The sequence below is a fragment of the Chiroxiphia lanceolata genome, chromosome 9 (genome assembly GCF_009829145.1).
Source record: "Chiroxiphia lanceolata isolate bChiLan1 chromosome 9, bChiLan1.pri, whole genome shotgun sequence".
NCBI classification, from domain to species: Eukaryota; Metazoa; Chordata; class Aves; order Passeriformes; family Pipridae; genus Chiroxiphia; species Chiroxiphia lanceolata.
Window position 1 is genome coordinate 30,895,490 of NC_045645.1, and position 20,346 is coordinate 30,915,835.

Here is a 20,346-nt window from a genome sequence, read left to right on the forward strand (position 1 = left end):
TAACAAAAAAAACTTTATCAGCAAAATGTTTAAATTATGTAATAAACAAAACAAAACAAAGATGTTACTGGTGTAATTTTAAAACAGCCCCAAGACAGAGTCAGGACAAGGAGAGCAAATGGCTGGGATAACCCATGGCCAAACCCACCTAAATCAGGGAGCCTGAGAAAATAAACTAAGAGGCAAGATCCAGCCAAAAGTATTCATCATTTATTGACCTCCTCCCTTTCAAAAAACCCAACTCATGGAAAAATAGCCAGGTCCATAATACCTGTCCCTATGCAGTACAACAGAAGAAGGAAGACATGCCGGGGGCTAGAGTACATCTCACTTAAATAAAAGTGTAAGGCACACATAATACTTGGTATATCATTAAGCAAAAGCACAGATGCTGCTTCATCAGAGAATCAGAAATAAGGAGGGCTGAGTCCCCACAGAGTCCTCCTCCATCATTCAGGACCTCCTCTTTTACCACCACACAGGCCAGGGGCTTCAGCAGAGCTGACTTACAGCATGTGGCAGCAATATTTTTCCCCTGCATCTAAAGGAAGGTGGGAGTGGTGTCAAAATGGATCTGGACCCGCAGGAAAGCCACAGGTGATGAAGGGAGCACTGGGGTCTTTGGCCCCACTGAGCTCTGCTCAGATGTACAACGGGAAACCCCTGTGGAGAACTACCTGAGCCTCTGAGAAACATCCAGCACCACGCAGGAGGGGGGGGGGGGGGATAGGCAGCACCAAAAACAGAGGTTGAAACACATTCAAGACATCTTCAATATTTTTACACCGATCAAATCGGGGTGCAGACACTGCAGCGGGATGGGACAGGGCTCTCAGACACAAGAGCTCACGGCTGCAGACCCCTAGAGAAAGCCCCCATTCCTGCAGAGTCCTGGAGACATCATCCTCCTTCTCCTGGCCTCTGGGACACCCAGGAAGCTGCCTGGTACCACAGGGACCAGTCTTGTAAGGAAAGGTTGTGCTTGAGCATGTAAGGAGGTGGTAAGGAGACCTGTGTTTGCCCAGGAGGAGCTTTGACAGGAAAGCCACCCCTCAGGGGCTTTGGGACTTGCGAAGTGTGGGAGAAAGAATAGGGATACTCCTCCTGGTTGAAGGGAGCAGGTAAAGCAGGAAAGACTTTTCATTTCAGGAGCCCCTGCTAGCCTGGGATCTCCTCGTCCTCCATCCAGCATGTCACTGTGAGCTCAAAGGCACCTGGAAGCTCTTTTTCCCTCCTCTTTAGCGAACAGTAACCACCTCACTGAGAAGCACCGTGGAAGACCTGCAGCTGTGTGAAAATGGTCATCAGTGCCAGAGCTCTAAGCCACAGCAAAACCACGTCAGCACCACTCCCAGGAAGGTGAGGAATGGGCAGGCTGGGAGGAGAATGCCACAGGAAGCATCACCAGCGCCACAGCTCAAAACTCATCTCTCCCATCTGTCTCTTCGTGCCGCTCGCTGAGCTACTGATGGTGAGGAAAACCTCACTGAGAACATGAGGAGGAGGTGGTGGTGGTGGTAGTGTCCAAAGTAAGGACAGAGGCTGTGTGTGCCAGATCGGGAGAAGGGATCCACAGGGGGTGGAGGGTGGAAAACCCCTCAGTTATGAACTTCAGGCTCCAAACCATGCCAACTCCCAAGGCTGACACCAAGCAACGTCGACTTGCACCTCAGAGAAATGTTGTAGGAATGGGCTGTTCTTCAGCCAGTAGCACCTTCACAAACCAGGCTTCTTCTTCCTCCCACAAGCGAGGGACGGAGCACTTTGAAAAATTAGGGACTCTCCAGGGCTCAGCATGACACTGAGCTTCATCTGCCATGCTGAAATTGAGGGTAAGGATCAGTTCAACACAATCAAACGCAGCCAGTCCTGCCAGATTTGGGGAGGCTCTCCTGCCTTCAGCCTGGCAGGTGCTGCAGCCTTTCCAGAGCTTACTCATGGCAATTCAATGGCTTTTGTGTTGTAGCAGCCTGGAGGAAGACTCCTCTGGATATCCTCTAGGTTCTTTATATCGGCCAGGATCTCATCGATGTTGCTCTCCAGCGTCCGCACCCGGGCCTTCTGCAGCATGGCTGTCTGCTCCAGCTCAGACATCTCAGCCTTCAGCTGGTTGCTACTAGTTTTGGCTTTGCTAAAATTCATCTCAAGCTGCTTCAGGCCATCCTCATCCACAGCGCCAGGCTGGTCTGTGGAACAGAAGGAAAGCATGGATGGAGGCTGAGGACTACATCTTTCTAGATATTTCATCTCCACCCTGATGCCTAGCCTGTCCACAGGTATCACCTGAGGTCAGCTTCCCACTAAACTCCCTAGACCCCAGTGGGGACCTGTCTCCACCCACATCCCACAGTGGTGTCACAAAACCTACTCATCAGGCGCAGCAGCTCTTCCAGGGTACTCAGCGTCTCCTGCACGGCCACCCCTGCCTGGCCAGCCTTGTCATGGACCCTCTGAGCCTCCTGAGCTGTCTGAAGGAGGAAAGGCAGCAGCTGTAAGGTGCAACTGAGCCCAAAAGGCAACAGGGATGGGGACAAGGCAAGGGAGACAGGGACCCACCTCCTGTATCACAGCAGCATCCGCCTCAACCTCTGAGAGCTTCCTCTCAAATTCATCATCTGCTTCCTTGGCCTCGCGCCACAGGGCGGCCACTGCCTTCTCCAGGGCGAGGACACCATCGGCCGTCTGGTTGGCTTCCACCTTCAGCTGGGCAATCTCCTGGGGAAGGCAAAGGCACTTTCAGAGGGGCAGAGCATGGCCAAAAGGTGCACTGGAATGCAGAGCTGATGGAAATTCCTTCTACGTGGATCCAAAATGACCGCACACTGGCCTGTATCCTTCATGTTCTCCCACCAGTTGTTTCAGAGAGCTGTTCCCATGGCAATGGCTCAACCCCTCCTGCACACATCAGCAAATCCCTGGGGAATTACAACACACATCTGGGAGCTGAACCCACAAGCAGCAATTTTGGGACCTCACAAGCCTGCCAGTGGCTCAGGCTGTGGGAGGGGAAAAATTCCCTTGGTCACTGAAAGGCAGGTAGAGTGAGATGCCACAAAGATCCTCATGGAAGAAACGTGCCTGCAGAGATCTGATCTGCACACCCACTGATCTACAGTCAAACTTTGCAGGACCAACTGTAGAGAAACTTTAGGCCAGAAATCAATGCAGCAGGTCCAAAAGTTAACCCATCAGCCCGACCATGAAGAGCTAACCATCTCCTTTTATTCCACTGTTTTTCCTTCCAAACTCTTTTCTGCCAGCACTAGCACTGGAGCCTGCCCTCACCTCCTGGATCCCCATGGTGATCTCCTTTGCTTCCCCTGCAGCGCTGCTGGCTGCCTTGGATTCGGAAGCAGCGCTGCCCAGGATTGCTTCGGCTCGGTCTGTCTTCTCCCTGGCACTGGTGACCATGCTGCTGATAATGGGCAGCCTCCTCATGGCATCTTCAGCTTCCCTCCTCTTGTCACCTGCTTGCAGGTTGAACTCTGGAAGAAACACGTGTGGGAATGAAGCTGCACTACCTTCATGAGATCTGACGTGAAAAGGCAAGGGAAGGGTTTCTAGGATGTTACCCCTGAGGCTCTTCAGGATTTGTTCCACCTGGTAGAAGGTGGCATTGCCAGCACTCATGGCTTGCAAGGCTGTGCTCTTGGCGAGGCTGGCTCGGGACAGCAGCTGTGTCAGCTTCTGCAACAGGTCAAAGGGACACAACAGGTGGATGAAGGACAGAGTATGGGAGGATTGGACACGCCCAGAGCAATCTGGGAGGAGCTGGGCTGGAGGAGAAGACCCATCAGCCTGTTTCCAAGTGCCTGCTCTTGCCCCTGAATCAACGCTACCACAACCTGTGGCACAGCCTTGTGCTGGGGCTCCTCAACCAGCTCCAGCCATCCTGAGTCATCTTAGCTCTAATCTTTCCAGGAGTAGGTCTTCAACCTGCCTCACATGGAGAAGGTGTGCAGGTGAGACCCTGCACCAGCAGCTCCATGCTCACAGGGAGGTCTCCCACGGGCTTCAGAAGACCAACCCCAACGCTGCGTTTCCAAGAAAGGGTACAATCATGCTCCAGGCAGGCAGAGCTACCTCTGACAACCAGACTGGGACAGTGGTGGTGCCAAGCGCATCCCACCAAAGCTCCAGCTCCTGGAGGACAACACAGCCCCCCAGCCAATCTCTTACCGCTCTCTCGCCCTCTTGCCTTCGCAGCAGCTCCTTGGTTTCCTCCTCCCAGCGCCCCGTGCGGCTCTGCAGCTGCTTGTACTGGGCCATGTAGGTGTCCACCAGGCTCAACAGAGCACTGGCGTCCTGCTTCAGCCGGGATGCCTCCCCCTGAAACAGAGACGTGATGGGGTCCCAGCATCTCCCCAGTGCTCCCCGGGAACCACGGGCAAAAGGGTGAGAAGATGCATATCCAATGGCTCTCCAATGGGGACAGAGCACTGGGAAGGGCTGAGCTGCTGGCAGGAAGAGCAAAAGGTCCCACAGACACAAAGCCCTCACCTCAAAGGAGCTGATGTCGGTCTCCGTCAGGCGGGACAGGTTGCTGAGGAGCACCAGGCTGCCCTGGTAAGCCTTGTCTGCCTCGGAGGCCATTCCTTCGGCATCAGCCCTCAGGCCTCCAGCCAGTGACTGCAGCTCCTCGTACCTGCAGGGATGCAGGACTGGAGAGCCTGGTACCAGCCAGGCTGCCAACTCCCCACCCCAGCATTAATGCTGCCTTCTACATGGACTTGTTCATGCTCTCCAAGGCCCCATGCAGATTTATCATGCAGGAAAACCCAATCGCAAACACCTCCTGCATCCCAGTCCCTCAGCCAAACAGGGCATCCACTGGCTCCTTACTCCTGCTCCAGGAACCAAAGGTGTGTCACACAGCTGAACCCTCATGGGCTCCACAGTGGCTCTGCTAATCTCTGCCCTACAACTGGATGTTTCTTCCTGCACATCCCAGTTCAGCTTCTTAACTTCCCTTAGGGCTGTTGCTTGCACCTCACTAGTGATGTGCGAAATCCCAGCCCCACCGCAGTGGGCTCTGGAGTGGCACCAGCCCACCACACAGGAATCATGGGGCTAAAGCCACCCTGGGGCTAAACCCAGCCCAGATTTGCAACCACATATGGAACAGACTCCCCCCACCAAGAGTCTCTTCGCAGACATGCCAGCTTCCCTTAGCTGCTGGCACTTCCATGGGAGCACCATGGTCTGTGTAGTGGGAAGCAGACGCTCCACAGACCTGTCAAATCTCCATCTCCACCGCTCAGATGTGCCAGTGACTGAAGTTCCAGCAAGTCCCACCTCCAAACACACACATTTCTGCAGCTCAGATGGGGAGGTAGTGAAGGGGACACAGGTGCTTGGCCACCCCTCTCCTCCCTCCCACATCCTTCCGTGACACACAGGCCGGCACAGCCCCCACTCACCTCCCGAGCAGCCCTTGCAGGGAGCCGGAGGCAGCCGCCTCTCTGCCAGCCACGCGCAGCAGCTCCAGTGCCTGCCCCGCGTCCTCCCGCGCCGCCCGTGCCGCTTGCTCGATGCTGTTGGCTGCTTGTGCATGGCTGCGAAGGACAGATGCTCGTGAGAAACATTTCCCACCTAGGTTTTCTCCACCAACTTCCTTTACTGTTGTATCCAGGGATGCTGGAATGCACCCTCTCAGGAAATGCAGAATGTTTGCAAAAGAGATCTGTATTTTCCTTGTCCCTCCTGCGTCTCTCAAGAGTAGACAAGCACCAGAGGGGAGGCAGATGCTGCCAGTTCCAACTGGACAAACATGGGTCAAACTCTTATCACAAAGATGCTTCTAAATCACACCCAACTCCATCCTCAAAGGCAGCTGAGGACAACTCTGTAGGGCAGCGAAGTCAGCCCAGCAGCTGCATCTTCCTCTGTTCCAGGGCTGGTACAGAGGCTTTGGCAGCTGCAGCCCAGTGGGTTCACAAGGACCCCCCAAATATTACCTTCTGGGCACCCAGTGGGATCTCAGTCCCACTCCCCTCTCTCTCTCAGCTGATGGCAGGAGGAACTCACCTGTTGGCCAGTCTCAGAGCCTCCTGGGCCAGCATCAAGAACTGATTTGAGCCCCCGGGAAGGCTTGTAACAGGAATGTTCTGAGGAGAGAGCGAGGCAAAGAGCTGTGAGTGCTTTTCTCTGCTCTCCATTCAACTCAGCAGTGAAAGAGGCAACCGCAGCACGTTAAACCTCCACCAGCCCCAAAGACCCCTGCCAGCACCTCTCCATGTCCAGGTTGCATGGAAAGGGCCACCAGAACATCTACACTCACAAAACAAACATAATATCTGGAATTCCTTAAATCCTTGCTCTCTCCATGCTTTTTTTTTTTCCAACCCTGAGCTAGACTAGGAGTGTGTCACACACGAATGCTCTCACCACCCGGCGGAGGGTGGCTCCACTGCTCTCCAGGTCCAGCCTCGCTCTCTCCAGCAGCTGCCGGGTCTCCTGCACCTGCCTCTCGTACTGGCTCCCGAGAGACCTCAGCCTCTCCACCGTCGCCTTGATCTCGCCCAAGCGGCTCCGGGAGCTGGGACCCTGCCCATTCATCCTGGTCACACGGCCTTCCAGAGACCTGTAAGAAGCTGGTGAGACAGAAAGAGGAAGGCTGAAGAGAAACTCGTTGCTGAGCAGAAGGGCACAGGCAGCAAAACTCTCCCCAACATAGCCCAGATGGCCCCATTCCAGGGCAGTGGGTGGGTGGTACCTTGCAGGCTCAGGGCTTCCCTGAGGATGGTCCGCAGCATCTCCTCAGCCACCTGCATTCTCCTCTCCAGCTCCTGGCTCTGGGCCCCACCACCAGCTTGCAGCCCTGAGAAAAGCAGCTCCAGCTCTGCCAGCTGCTGCAGGTACAGATCCACCTGCAACCACAGACCAGGCCATCAGCCAGTGGCACACCAAACCCATGGGGAAAGACCAGGGTGGGAACCAGGTCCACAGTCCAGTCAGAGAACGGAGAGCAACATGAGGACCCATTTTTGGATGGGGCACAAGGGATCACTTCAATGGGGTACAAAGCCAAAGTTCAAAACCACTCCTCACTTGAGGAGAACGTGAGGAGACACTGAGGGTGAACGAATCGCTGCACCCCTTGCTGCTCAGGGGCCCTGGGACTGGCATAGATGCTCACCTGGGCTTTCACCTGGCTGTAGCAAGCCGGGCACTCACTCTCTTCACAGTTGGGACCCTCAAAGCCGGGTTTGCAGATGCAGCTCCCATCTCTCCTGCACTTCAGGGGCTCAGCACCAACTGAGTTGCAGGCGCAGGCTGCAGGTTGGAGCAACACAGGTTCAAAGGATTCTGTCCCCCACCTCAAGCCTCAGCACATCTTTTCATCAACCCTCTCTCCCTGCTTTCCCCCCACCATTTAGCCTTGTGCTTTGGTTCCTGCTCTCTACTCCCACTTTCTAGCCTTGGCTTTTGTGGCATCCCCCTTCTCACCAAGCACTCGGGCACGGATTTTCCTACTTAAACAGTGCCCAGGTCTCACCTCTGCACTTGTCGGCGGGGTCGGGGGCCAGCGGGTTCCCGAAGAAGCCGTCCTTGCAGCGGTCGCAGTAGAAGCCGGTGGTGTTGTGGATGCACTTGAGGCACTCCCCAGTCCGACGGTCGCAGTTCCCCACGGCGTTGGGCTCCACGTTGCCATTGCACTGACACAGCTGGCAGGGCTGGGAAGCCACTGGGTCCCCAAAATAACCATCAACACAGTACTCGCAGTTGTCCCCTGGGAAAGATGAGATGCTCATGCCCGTGCCTGCAAGGCAGAGGCTGCCTCACTGCTTCTGCCTCACAGAAACCCATTGGAGTTGGCACGACAGCATCTCTGCCCTCATCACCACCACAGCCAACACAACAGGCAGGCTCTCAAAAGCTGGGTGCAACAGCTGACATTGGCTAAGTAATTTCCTATTTGTTTTTTTTTCCCTATTTTTCATTCCCCTCCCTCTCCCACCCATCCTTTTTCCATCCACGTTGTGTTTAGATGAGAACCTCTCCTGGGGCAGGGCAATGTGTCTTCACAGCCCTTGGGGCTGAAGCACCCTGTCACAGGAAGGAGTGGCAGTGCCTCAGGCAAGCTGGGCAGAGAGGATGGGATGGATCCACCCAGCTCCAAGCACCCCTGCACAGAGGGTAGAAGCTCGGGGAAAAGGCAGAGCGGAAGCAAGGAAAAGGGCATTACCAGCAGCTCCAGGAGGGCAGTGGTCACAGGTGACCTCCTCACTGCCTGGCACCACGGAGCAGCCCTGGCCGTGGCCGCAGGGGCAGGTCCTGCAGCCATGTGGCTGCCGGGGGTCGTGGTAGGAGCCGAAGGGGCAGCTGACACTGCTGCCCACGTTTTCATCTCCAGAGTAGCATTCGCCTGGAGGAGGAAGGAAAGGGCTTAGGGCAGTTTACTCACAGCCCTGGTGGGACACCCTCAACCACTCCACCCACTGCAGCACACTCCAGCATCCTCCACGAGATACCTTAAGATTCCCACACCTGCCCATACCATGCACCACATAAAATCATGGAATGGTTTGGGTTGGAAGGGACCTTTAAAGGTCACCCAGTCCCACTGCCCCTGTGATAAGCAGGGACATTTTCAACTACACCAGGTTGCTCAGAGCCCCATCCAACCTGAGGCACTGTCAGGCTTAACTTTAAAACAAAAAGTCTGAAGAGTTTACTGCTATCAGGGCAGCAGGAGATGCTTTTTTCTCTCTCCAGTATGCATCATCTACACCCAATTTGATCCAAATGCATCTGGGTGCAGAGCTTCTAGGTTCTGGGGAATTTTTCTGGGATGATCTCCCACATTCCAGCCCCCTGAGTCACAGAATCACAGAATCAATTAGGTTGGAAAAGACCTCTGAGATCATCGAGTCCAACCTGTGACCCAACACCACGACATCAACTAGACCAGAGCACCAAGTGCCATGTACAGTCTTTCCTTAAACGCCTCCAGGACCTCCACCACCTCCCTGGGTAGCCCATTCCAATGTCTGACCACTCTTTCTGTGAAGAAATTTCTGCAAAGTCAGTGCTCCCGACCCCCCCAGCTCAGTTCTTGGGACACAGGCAGCTGTCCTGCATTCCCACACACCCGACAAGCACTGTGTGGTGGCGGTGGCTCCTCTTACCAGTGTCAGGGTCACAAATTCCTCCCCCCTGGCAACCGCAGGGCACGCAGATGCTGAAGGGCCCTTGGCCAGGGCTGTCTCTACGGTAGCCAGGGGCACATCTCTCACAGAACTGCCCCCCGTACGCCGCCGGACACTCGCAGCGCTCCACCCACGGAGCAGGGACTCCAGGGATGGGCTGTGCCGACACCAGGGTGACATTGTCGATGTAGCCAGTGCCTGGAGAGAGGTACAGCCAGTCACCTATGGGGGACAGCAGCTCCACCTGCAAGACCCCCACACCCAGGACCTGCTCAGGTTACACATCCTATTGCAATGCCCACAGGCAAATGGAACAGCCAAATCTGTTGCCACCTTGCTCAATCTCTTCATAATTTAACTTTGCCACCGTAGGGCACTTAATATCATTATTATTACTTTTACAATACCTTTTAGCAAAGGTGTCTCTATCTGGAGAGCTGGTGACTCCAGCAACGAGGAGATGCCAACCTCATGCTTGCAAGCTCTCCCCACACTTACTGTACTCCCCAAATGTGGCTCGAATCCAGAGGGCTGTCAGGTTTCCCAGCAGCCTACGAAATTCCAAGTGATTCAGCCTCGGGCTCCACTTGCTGCTCGGGTGTTCATCCAATCTGCCGTGGGAGAGGGGAGAAGTGGAACCGGTTTCAGGAAAACAAGATGCCTCCACAAGAAAACATGGCAGCCTTCGCCCATCTCCCTCCTGAGCTCAGGGCTTTGAGGAACTGACCCCATGCAAGCGATCCCGAGCCAAGTACCCAGCCCAATCTCAAGCCAGATTTTCTACTGCCCCTCTCACAAAGTAACCCCTTTATCCAGGAGAGATGCCCCTGAGGTGGATCCAGCCCAAACCAGGCCACCATTTGCCACCTCCAAGGGATCACAGCTGAATTCAGGAGCCGTTCTTGCTCCTCCCTACCCCAAACACCCCAGCCTCGCCCTTTACCTGAACGTGTATGTATGGCTGACACCGCAGGGCAGGACCTCCCCCTGGGGTAAGAAGGGGGCAGTGACTCTCAGGCCATCTCCTTCCAGGATCACATCGTGTGGAGACGGCTGGAGTCCCCCTCGGTCCAGGCGGTAATCGAAGGAGAGCGTCTGGCTGTAGCTCAGTTGCTGGTTCCCGAGGAATTTCGCTGCAAAGCAATGGAAAAGAAAACTAAAGGCTTAAAATCTTTCCTTCCTCCTAAAGGCTCAGTTCATGGGATCAGACCAAGCAAAGGGTTCATTGTCACCTCTGTCCCCGGCGATGCCACACCTACCAGGTGCCACGAAGTATATGGGCTCCGATCTCCTCGCCGCTATGAAGGCATCCCGATGGCGTGGGGACCACTGGAGCTGGGCTGGGGAGCTGCTTGCATGGACACCTCGCCAGCCCTCAGCACCTGGAGCACCAACAAGGAGCCATCAGTAGGGACAGGGAAAGTGTTTTCAGGACTGTAGCAACTTTCTTCAGCTATATATTATCAAAGCCCTCCAGCTTCCTACCCCCAGCTTCTGAGGGGGCAGCACAGGTATCCCTGTGCCCACACATCTGTATGACAGCCCGGATGGGCACAGAGGCTTCCTCCAAGTGGCAGGGAAGACATGCTGAATGAAGCCTATGCTCCCCCAAACCTTACACCCTACTTCTGCCTACAATCAATTCATGCCACCCATCAAAGCAGGGGTGCTGCAGCCACGGGCAGGTTGGATGAGGACCCAAGGAGCATGCAAAGCCTGGGGCTGACTCCCAGCAGGGCTGTGAACAAGGGAGCTCCTCCAGCACATCAAAGAGAAGGGCTGGCAAACACCCCCAGGAGTTGTGGGGATGTCCCACTTGGGCTTCACCTTGCTGGAAGGTGGAGGTGATGTTGTGGACACTGTGGTTGTCTGCGCTGACACACGTAGCCGAGTGCCCATAGCAGAAGCAGGGGGAGCATCCCATGGGGTTTCTGGCATCCAGGTTGTAGAAGTGTCGCTTGCACCTGGGAAAATGCAAGAAGGTGACAAAGGTAGAGTTCATTTTCTCTTTTTACTGGTCAACATAAGCATTCTTTTAATGACAACTGTGCAACACAGCCATTGCCAGGGTTCGAGGTCATCGCCAGGCTGGGATGGCAAGACGGGCATGTGCAAATGTTTTCCCACTGCCAGAGGCCAGGGTTAGATGGGATATTGGGAAGGATTTCTTCCCTCTGAGTGTGCTGAGGCCCTGGCACAGGTTGCCCAGAGAAGCTGTGGTTGCCCCATCCCTGGAAGTGTCCAAGGCCAGGTTGGATGGGGCTTGGAGCAACCTGGGCTAGTGGAAGGTGTCCCTGCCCATGGCAGGGGACTTGGAATTGGGTGATCTTCAAGGTCCCTCCCAGCCCAAACCATTCCAGGATTCTACGATTCTGTGCACTGCCAGGGAGATGGAGGTCATGCCATGCAGTGGTGCGGCAGTCCCCTGACACCCACCTCTCACAGCGCTCCCCGGCAGCGCTCGCCTTGCAGACACAGCGGCCGGAGCGACAGTTCCCGGAGCTGCCGGCAGGGTCACACTCGCACTGCAGGCTCCTGCAACAGGGACAGCAGCAACCTCGACCTGGATTTCCAGCTCAGCCTGGGAGCTCAGTGCCCCTGCTATCATAGAAGAGAGCAGAGAAACACCCCCAGACACTATTCCCATGTTGGAAGGGGAAAAATAACCAGCAGAGCCATCTCTGTAAGGAAAACCTGCAGCACTGTGGGTACCAGGCTGAGACTGCCCAGCGCTACCGCCCCAGCACACCCCAGAGCACCTGACCCACTCACAAGAGCAACATGAAGCACTGCTGAGCTTAATAAACCCTGGTTGAGTTTAACAGATCCCGGCTGAGGGATCCCAGGCTGCAGCACCCCAGGGAAGCTGCAGAAGGCCAGGCACAGCAGCACAGCTGCAGGCAGTCCCCCTCACCCACACCCTTTGCCTGCCTGCAGCCCCAGAGGAGCAACAGTGAGGTGAAGTCAGGAAGAAGAGGACACAGCACTGAGGAAGTCAGAGAAGAAATGCTACTAAAGGTATTTAAAAAGGGCATCGTGCAAAGGAAGGGGGTTATTTTTGCAGGTACATCTCCTTGTGAGTGGCACCGACACCAGGCAGGCCCACGGTGGGCAGGTTCTGTTTTACATGGCCAAGCCTGGCTGTCACCTGTTTGGCACTATCTGGGTAATAAGACAATGGCCTCAGTGTGTGGTTAAGCTCAGATTTTGGTGCTGTTGCAGGACAGTGAGCTCTGGCATGGAGGTCCAGCCCCGCTGGAGCCCACTCTCTCCCAGCAAGGTTGGCTCAAGGCCGTCGTTGTGCTGCCACAAAACAAACTCTGCCCTTGCACGGGGTGTTTTCAGCCAGCTCCGGTGCTGGGAGAGCTCTGGGGGCTGGCCCTCCTGCTGTCCCCGTGCCATTGAGGGAGGTCAGCACTCACTGCCCGCTCCTCCGGCACCCGGCCTCGGACAGGGGCTCAAAGCCCGGCTGGCAGCGGTCACACTTGTCCCCCATCACGCCGGGCTTGCAGCTGCACCGGCCGTAGTTGTCACACTGTGTGCTGAGGGAGCCTGTGGAGAGAGGGGAAGGAGAGGTTGGGATGGGCCCAATGGGACAGGTGGTAAAGCACCACACCATCACTGCAGCAGCAATCCAGCCCCAGGGACAGGTCCCCACGTGAGATCCCCACACAGGGCTGAGACACCAGGTCTGGATGTTAAAAGTTATTCCAGTCTCCCCGGGAGACTTGGAGGAGGTAAATCCCAGCAGGTACTGACCAGATGCCCAGGACAAGGATCCTCTTCCCTACTCTAAAGGTCAGCAAGAAGAAAAAGATGGAGTCTAGGGAATTTTTTCTTCTTTGCCAGACCCTCTGCTAGTTAGACATCACTGGAACTTGATTTTGGTGCCTTTACAAGGAACCCATGGGGCTGAGGGCCATGGCAGGATCTTTGGTTTCCAACCTACAGGCAGCTGTCCTGCTGCCAGGCCATCCTTGTGCCAGGGGAGCCAAGGGGATATGTGCCATTCCAACCCCTTAAAGCCTATTGCTCTGTCCTCTTGCCAGTTGTTTTTGATGTGCAGGTAACACTTCTAGTGGTCCTCCTGCACCAAGAGACCAACAGGTATTTCAAGTGCAAAGGTTGTAAACTCAAAGAGAGGAGGTTTAGATTGGACATAAGGAAGAAACGTTTTATAATGAAAGTGGTTGGACACTGGCACAGGTTGCCCTGAGAAGCTGTGGCTGCCCCATCCCTGCAAGTGTTCAAGGCCAGGTTGGACGTGGCTTGGAACAACCTGGGATAGTGGAAGGTGTCCATGCCCATGGCATGGAACGAGATGATCTTTAAGGTCCCTTCTGACCCAAACCTGTCTGTGAGTCTGATTATTTCAGAGGGCAGGTGGGTCTTGTAGCCTCTGGTCCGGTGTGTAGGGACCCAGAGCCTTACCTGCCCAGGTGCTCAGCAGGTGCTTCAGGCTCCCCTACAGCCCTGAGCAGACCCTGTGCCCTCCGGGCTGTCGTGCACATACCCCAGGGGTGGCAGTGGCAGGGCAGGCAGCACTCCCGCTCCCGCCGGCGGAAGAACCCCTCCTTGCAGCGCTCGCAGTGGGCGCCCTCCGTGTTGCCCCGGCAGCCGAGGCAGCGGTACCCGTTCCCCGTCTCCCGCAGGAGCTGCCAGTCGAAGATGCACTGCCTGGACATCCCGTTGCAGTCGCAGACTGGGGAGAAGAGAGCAGAGAGACATCTCAAACAATGCTTAGAGATGAGGGTACCAGTTGTAAGTACCACCCTGAAGGCCAAGGAATAAGCCCAGGCGGTGCAAATGTCCCCTTCTCGCTCTGCTAATAACAAGCCCTGTCCCCATGTCTCTGCTCTTGTCCCCATGTGTCTGTGTCCATCAGCCACCCCTGTGCCACCAGTGCCCACAGGGTGCTCCGCATCCCCACGCTGTGGAGCGATGTCCCATTTCACTGCCAACATGGTTCAGGATGGACAAACCCCCCAAGCCAAGCATGGCATGGCCAGGGATGTCCTTCATCCTTTCATGGGACTTCCAATGAGGATTTTGAGTAAGCAAAGATGATTAAACAGCCCCCCCAGATCTTGTCCTGAGGAAAGCATGGGGAACCTTACTGGAGACTTCAGGGAAAAGGGAAAGATCCCTGAGGTTATGTTTTGTTTCACCCAGCCTCTGACCAGGCGTGAGTTCAGGAGGAAAAACTCAACCAACTTCAATGAGGCCCCCCCAGCCAGTTCTTCCATGCAGGGAGTGGCCTGTGATCCGAGGCACTCGGCAGAAGTATGCCAGCCAAGAGGGAGATCAGCAATAAAGGTTTTGGCACAGGTCACCTACCTCAACCTCCCTGTGAAGAAAAGCTGCAGCTGCCCACATTGCTGCATGATGGATGCCAGGAAGAACAGGCATGAGACTCTGCCTCCCACTACAGCCAGGACAGGCGATCCCTCTGGAGAGCAGAAGGGCAGGTACCTCCCCAGACATGCCTGCTCCAGCACTCCCTTGCCTTGTCCAGGTATTCCCTTGAAGGCACCTCTCATCTAAGGCCTCAGCAGCCATTACTCAAGTGTTTAAGCCTGAGGACCTTTATTCCAGATGCATCTCTCAGTGCCACAGAGGAAAGCAAGCACAGCTGAGAGGATGGTTGGCAAAGACAGGCAGGAGAATGAAACACCCCAAGGGAAAAAGCCTCAGGGACCCCTCAGGGACGCAGAACCTGCTGAGGAGGTGCTCTGAACCCCTCTGATGCTGCCATGGGAGCCTCGACCTCCCTCTGAGGAACTCTGTTCACTGCTGGACTCCTTGGGATAAGAAAGGTGGGCCCCAGCTGCCCACCTCCCGCTCAGGTCACCTCTGAGAGCACGGAGAGGTGGAAGAAGTCCAAAAGCAAGCAGAAACCTGCAGCATGGATGCAGACAGCGCCCTGTACTCGACACACACAGAGGCTCCTCCTTCCCAGTGCTCTTCTGGCACAACTCAGCCCCAGGATACAAGGTCCCTGTCCCTCTGCATCTGTGATTCCCAGCACCAGGCACAGGTTCCTGCGCCCTGTGCTCACACCCGGGCGCCGCCCTCCCTCCCTCCCACACACCCATCAGCACCCACATTCCAGACGGAGGCACTCAGCCCAGCCTCTGCCAAGAGCAGAGGTGACCTCATGCGTCAGCAAACAGGGAGAGAGATTTTTCCAGCTCTGGCAAACATGGCTCTTCCCTCACAGCCTGGCTGCCAGGAGACCGAGATTCAGCTACAGCTGGGAGGGGACCTGTGGGCACAGAAGTCCTGCCCCCAGGGCGTGGGAAAGCATCCCCAGCCTCAGTGGGCATCACCAGTGACCCAAGGACATGGACAATACAGACCAAGAGCAACAGCATGGGACTTTCTAAAGGTCTTTGTGCTCACCTCCACCGTGGGAAGATCCCACTTGGGGTTGATTCCACTCCCAACCCTCCACACTGCAGTGAGATCTCAAGTTGGAAGGGACCCATAAGGATCTTTGAATTGAACTCCACCCACGCATCACCCTACCCTCTATGTAATCCGGAGGATTTACTGGGTTGCTAAATTACAGGTGTGAGCACTATTCCCCCAGGGAATGAAAACCTTTTTTCAGGTGTTGCTCTCTGGCTGCAGCACGCTAGGAGCCAGTTCTCCTGGCACAGACTCAAGTCTCACTAATCCAAAGCCATTTGAGATGCTGCGGCAGGTTAGTGCCATCACCCCACCGGTGTGGCTGCTCCTGGTCTTCTCCTGGAAACCTGAGAGCTCAGGCAGGCTAATCCTTATCAAGAGCAAGAGGTGGAGCACGTAGGAACTGCTGGAAGATGAGGACCAACTGAGGACAGGATCATTTCTATATCTAGGTGCCCTGAGGCTCTGCTCTGAGATCATCCATGGAAAAGAGTAGGCTCCCTAGAGGAGAAGCTTTGCAGCTGGATTTCTTCAGTGCTACGTCAGGATGCAGGAGGTACATGGAATGCATCCAGCAGGACATCATTCCCCCAGCTCCCACCCAGCAGAATAAAGCATGAAAAATGCTTGATTGCTGTGACGAAATGAATTCCCACATCAGAAAGGCTTGGAGAAGGAGACATGCAGCTTCAGGCCTCTTAAACTGTCTTCTTAAATTCACAAAACCAGAAAACGAGGCAGGGTCTGCGTGGAGCAGATCCAACAGCCCTGTACACAAGCCAGCCTACAAAGACCCCTCCTTCCATCAGGAGATCAACAGAGTTTTGCATGCAATGAAGCCTCCACGTCAACACAAGCCATTCCCTGCTCCATGCTCTTGGGACAGAGACCCAGAAGGCTGTCCAATGTGCTGTCCAAGTCTGGGTATCCCCATTGCCCAACTCCTTTCTCACTGCAGGAAGACCTGCCTGGGGCTCCATCAGCATCGGCAGGGACATACCCCACACCAGGAGCCAAAACCTGCTGTTTGGTGCCTTCTGCTTTCCAACACCCTGAGTTAAACACCTTGTTGGTGTGATGGAGCTCTGACCTCCACATTCCAGTTCTTCCCTGAACCCTGGGAGATCCCTTCAGCCGTCCTGTGTTGCCACACATAAGGCTCCACAGGGATCAGAGTACAAGTGTCCTGACTGCTGCTCTGCTGGATCACACCTGAACCCAGTTTGACTTGAGCACTTTGCAGGCAAAACAGGATTACATGGGCTAATTACAAGCCCATATCTAGAGCTAGGACTAGAGAGAGCACAGGAGACTAAATTACACCACCAACCCCCCTCAGAAAATCTGCTGCAGCATAAAAACACGGCTGGTATCGACCATCACATACACACAGAAATAGGTTCAAGAGTCCATGGAAAAGGAGCAGTTTCCCACATATTGCCAGGAAGGAGGAGGAAAGGAACCTACACCAGTATTTTTAAACCTACACGTAATTAAGGCTGATGTAATAATTAACTCAAGTAGCATGTAAAGCAAAACAGGTCTTTTTTTTTTTTTTTTTTAGAAAAAAAACCTAAAACAAAACATTTATTCAGCACTTATTACACCCCTGTTGCACCACACTTAAAACTGATAAAATCCAACTTCAAGCCCAGTACCGTTCAGAACATCAGTAATGCAGAAAAAAAGAATTAAAATCACTCAGTATTTATAAAATACAAGTGAAAACCTGATTTTTGCCAAACATACTATAGGCCAGTAAAACTGAAACCCTGCTATTGAATTACCACTGGGCTGGACATGCTCAAACCTCCCTGCACTACACTCTCTGCTACAATTGCACTCGCAAGAGGATCTGCTGGATTTTGGAAGCTCATCATCAGTCCATGGACCACGGGAGACTCGTCATCTCCCACGGGGTGCAGCAGGGCTGTGGGCACCTTGTGAGCTCCACAGACTTGCACAAACGCGACCATGCTGCTACATCAAACTGGGTCCTGGATGTTTCCAGCTCTTCTCTGGGCTTGGGGAAGGTTTTGGTTACAGCAGCGACCGCCTCGGCGATGCTCGTGCTCACACCCACATGCCACCCCATCAGCAAGGCTTCATACAGAGAGCAACAACATAACTGCACATAAATAACTTATTGAAAGGGATGCCAGTGAAAAAAACAAAGTCAAAGTGCTCATGTGATATTCAACCCTGGAGGAAACACTAAACCCAAGGGCGGGATGGCAGAGCGCCCTGGCAGGGTGCTGTGCTCCCAGACAGCTCCCAGTTACCGGACCGGAGAGAGCTGCGAGCACGCCCGCACGTCCGAGCGGGACCGGCCGACCTTGGCGAGGCCTCACCTTCTCCTCTGCGTGTGCTCGGGGCTGCGGGCAGCAAGGACGCGGCCAGGCAGGCGAGGGGCAGGAGCCAGCGCCCGGCCATGGCTCGTGCCGGGGAGCCCAGGGCACCCGGTCCGGCGGGATCGTGACCAGGGCTGCCCAGTGCCTTGTTAGCCCGTGTGTTTTTTATCGGCTGCTCCACCTGAGTCACTCCCAACAGGAAGGAGCACGTGTGCCGTGGGCTGACTCACCGCGAGCAGGGAGAGCCCAGCCCAGGCAGCGCAGACAGGAGCCCGCCCCATCCACAGAGCACTCCGAGGAGCTTCTGCCTGCACCCTCCTAGGGCTGATAGCTCATGGGTAGGGGAATAAAATATACCTGCAGCCCCTGCAGACGCCCCTCCTGCCCGTCCCACTCGCCCACCTCTATCCCACCCGCCGTTGCTGCCTCCGCGGGCAGGGCACCGGGGCTGGCTGGGGAGGGCCGGGCTGCCCGGGCACGCAGGAGGCTTGCAGGGAGCGAAATGAAACACGATGAGCTCACAGGAAGCCTGGGGAGGGTGGATGGGGACCATCTCCTCGCAAACCAGGCCCAAGTCAACCAACCTGCAAGAGCAGGGCTCATTTCAGGTGACCAGTGGGACTGGTGATGCAAAGAGATCCCCAAGGACAGCTTGGAAGTGCTCAGAAAGCAGATCGATAGGGATTTACCAGATAAGTGTAAAGTTCAGGAAATCCCCAGACCTAGAAATGGGGTGGAGGCGGGAATTGTCACACACACATTTACCTGCTTTTGCTCCCAAGGGGAAAATGGTTAGATGGGTCCTTGGGCTCACCTAGTGCATCCACTTTTGTGCTAGAAGGAGGATGAGGAGTGGAGACAGAGAGGGGAGAAAGCTTGTCTGAGGCTGCTGCTAGAACAAGCAGGAGGATGCCAGGCTCCACAGACCCAGGTCCCTTAGCACTTTGTTCTAATGGGTAGCCAGTGAGCCAAACAAGGTATGAGAGCCAATTCCACCTTGTTCGTCACCTTCGCCTTGCAGGAGGGACATGAAGACTTCTACAGGAGAAGAGAGAAATCCTGGAGGCAGGAGTCCTCCTCATCCTGCATACACCAGGATAAGTGAAAACACCGGCACATTCACCTGACCTGCAAAAGCAGCCCACTAGGGTATCACAGGAAGGATGGACCCTCATGTTCCCCTGCCATGGGACACCTACTGTGACAACTGACTGCGAGTGGTCCATGAGCACCTTTCGATGGAATGAAGACACCTAACAAATCTGTCCCTTTTTAGATCCCCTTCTCCATTAGGGATTCAAACTCAAGCCGAGGCGCTGCTGTGCTGCTCATTTCAGAGCTGACAGACCCGGGTGATTAACACCGAGGTCCTAGTCTGAGCATCTTACACAGCCCTACAGCCTCCAGACACTCCGGACACCTGGAGCTGACTCAGAGGGCTTTCCTCTGTGCCTCCTGGTGATCTCATGGGCGCAGCCAGCCTGAACTCACCACATCTCTGCACCTCCCTTCGCCGGCTGTACCTGCCTCTACTGATTGAGTCAACTCGCTTTTATAAACAGGCGGTTTCCTTTTCATTTCACTTGCTGGATCTTAATATAGCCCACAACAAGGAAACCAGCTCCCCGAATGCGATGGTGGTACAGTGGGTTTTGGCACCCAAGGTTGTTTTATCTGGTTTTTATTATTTTTTTTTTTAAAGTGGAATAAAACTATTTATGGTGTTCCCACCAATTTAGCAGTTTTTAGGATCCGCCTATTCCTTTAAGGAAACACAATCCCTTTTGCTCTAAAGTACCTCACTTACCTGAAACACCTCTCCTGTGTCCTTCCTACCGCTGACACCCCTCCGCTCAGGAAGCTCACCTCCTCCAACAGCGTGTAGTGTACAGCAGTTCCCTTGGACCTCACCTAGCCCTGGGCTGACTTCTCTCTTAGAAAACCAGCTCTTGCCATCAGGAAGCTTTTCCCTTATCTGTCTCCTCCGTGTTATCCCTTCTATCTCACTGTTACCACCCCACCTCTCACCCCACTGTGCAAACAAGGCCCTGACACAGCTTGCTCCTCAGTCATTTCTGCATATTTACTTAGGTTACTCTTAACTTGTCATCCTCCACCGTCCCTCAGGATCACCACAGGAATGTGTGCCTCATCCTCCTTCAAGATCACCTCTGAAAACCACACGAACACATGCCATGAGACCACCAAAAAAATGTATTTTCTGGGGCCCTGATTTTCTGGTCTGGAACAGCTGCCCACCACCCTCCACAGAGCAAACCTCACCCATCACAACCCATTGCTACGGCAGCACCCTCCAGAAGAGGTCTCATATAAACATAGTTAACAGAAATATTACCTTTAGAGTGAACAGAAGCCTAAGCAAAGGGAGGCATGAAGAGTAGTGGTGCTCATCACACACTGCAATGGAACAG

The 20,346-nt window shown here is 54.7% G+C and overlaps 2 protein-coding genes across 2 annotated transcripts; both read right to left on the bottom strand.

Annotated features, from left to right (window-relative positions):
• Positions 1-188: 188 nt before the first annotated feature.
• Positions 189-4,593, bottom strand: LOC116791093 (laminin subunit gamma-2-like). The gene is made up of 6 exons (XM_032696775.1): positions 4,180-4,593; positions 3,573-3,687; positions 3,286-3,485; positions 2,557-2,715; positions 2,369-2,468; positions 189-2,186 (listed from the first exon to the last, which is right to left on the bottom strand). The coding sequence occupies exons 1-6, from the start codon at positions 4,591-4,593 to the stop codon at positions 1,936-1,938; spliced, it is 1,239 nt and encodes a 412-aa protein (XP_032552666.1). The 3' UTR covers positions 189-1,935.
• A 1,661-nt stretch (positions 4,594-6,254) lies between these two features.
• Positions 6,255-17,996, bottom strand: LOC116791094 (laminin subunit gamma-2-like). Its single transcript, XM_032696776.1, has 14 exons — positions 17,915-17,996; positions 13,666-13,854; positions 12,575-12,704; positions 11,589-11,687; positions 10,980-11,116; positions 10,412-10,534; positions 10,096-10,285; positions 9,651-9,763; positions 9,132-9,350; positions 8,189-8,368; positions 7,499-7,732; positions 7,139-7,275; positions 6,716-6,869; positions 6,255-6,593 (listed from the first exon to the last, which is right to left on the bottom strand). The coding sequence occupies exons 1-14, from the start codon at positions 17,994-17,996 to the stop codon at positions 6,352-6,354; spliced, it is 2,229 nt and encodes a 742-aa protein (XP_032552667.1). The 3' UTR covers positions 6,255-6,351.
• Positions 17,997-20,346: the final 2,350 nt, after the last annotated feature.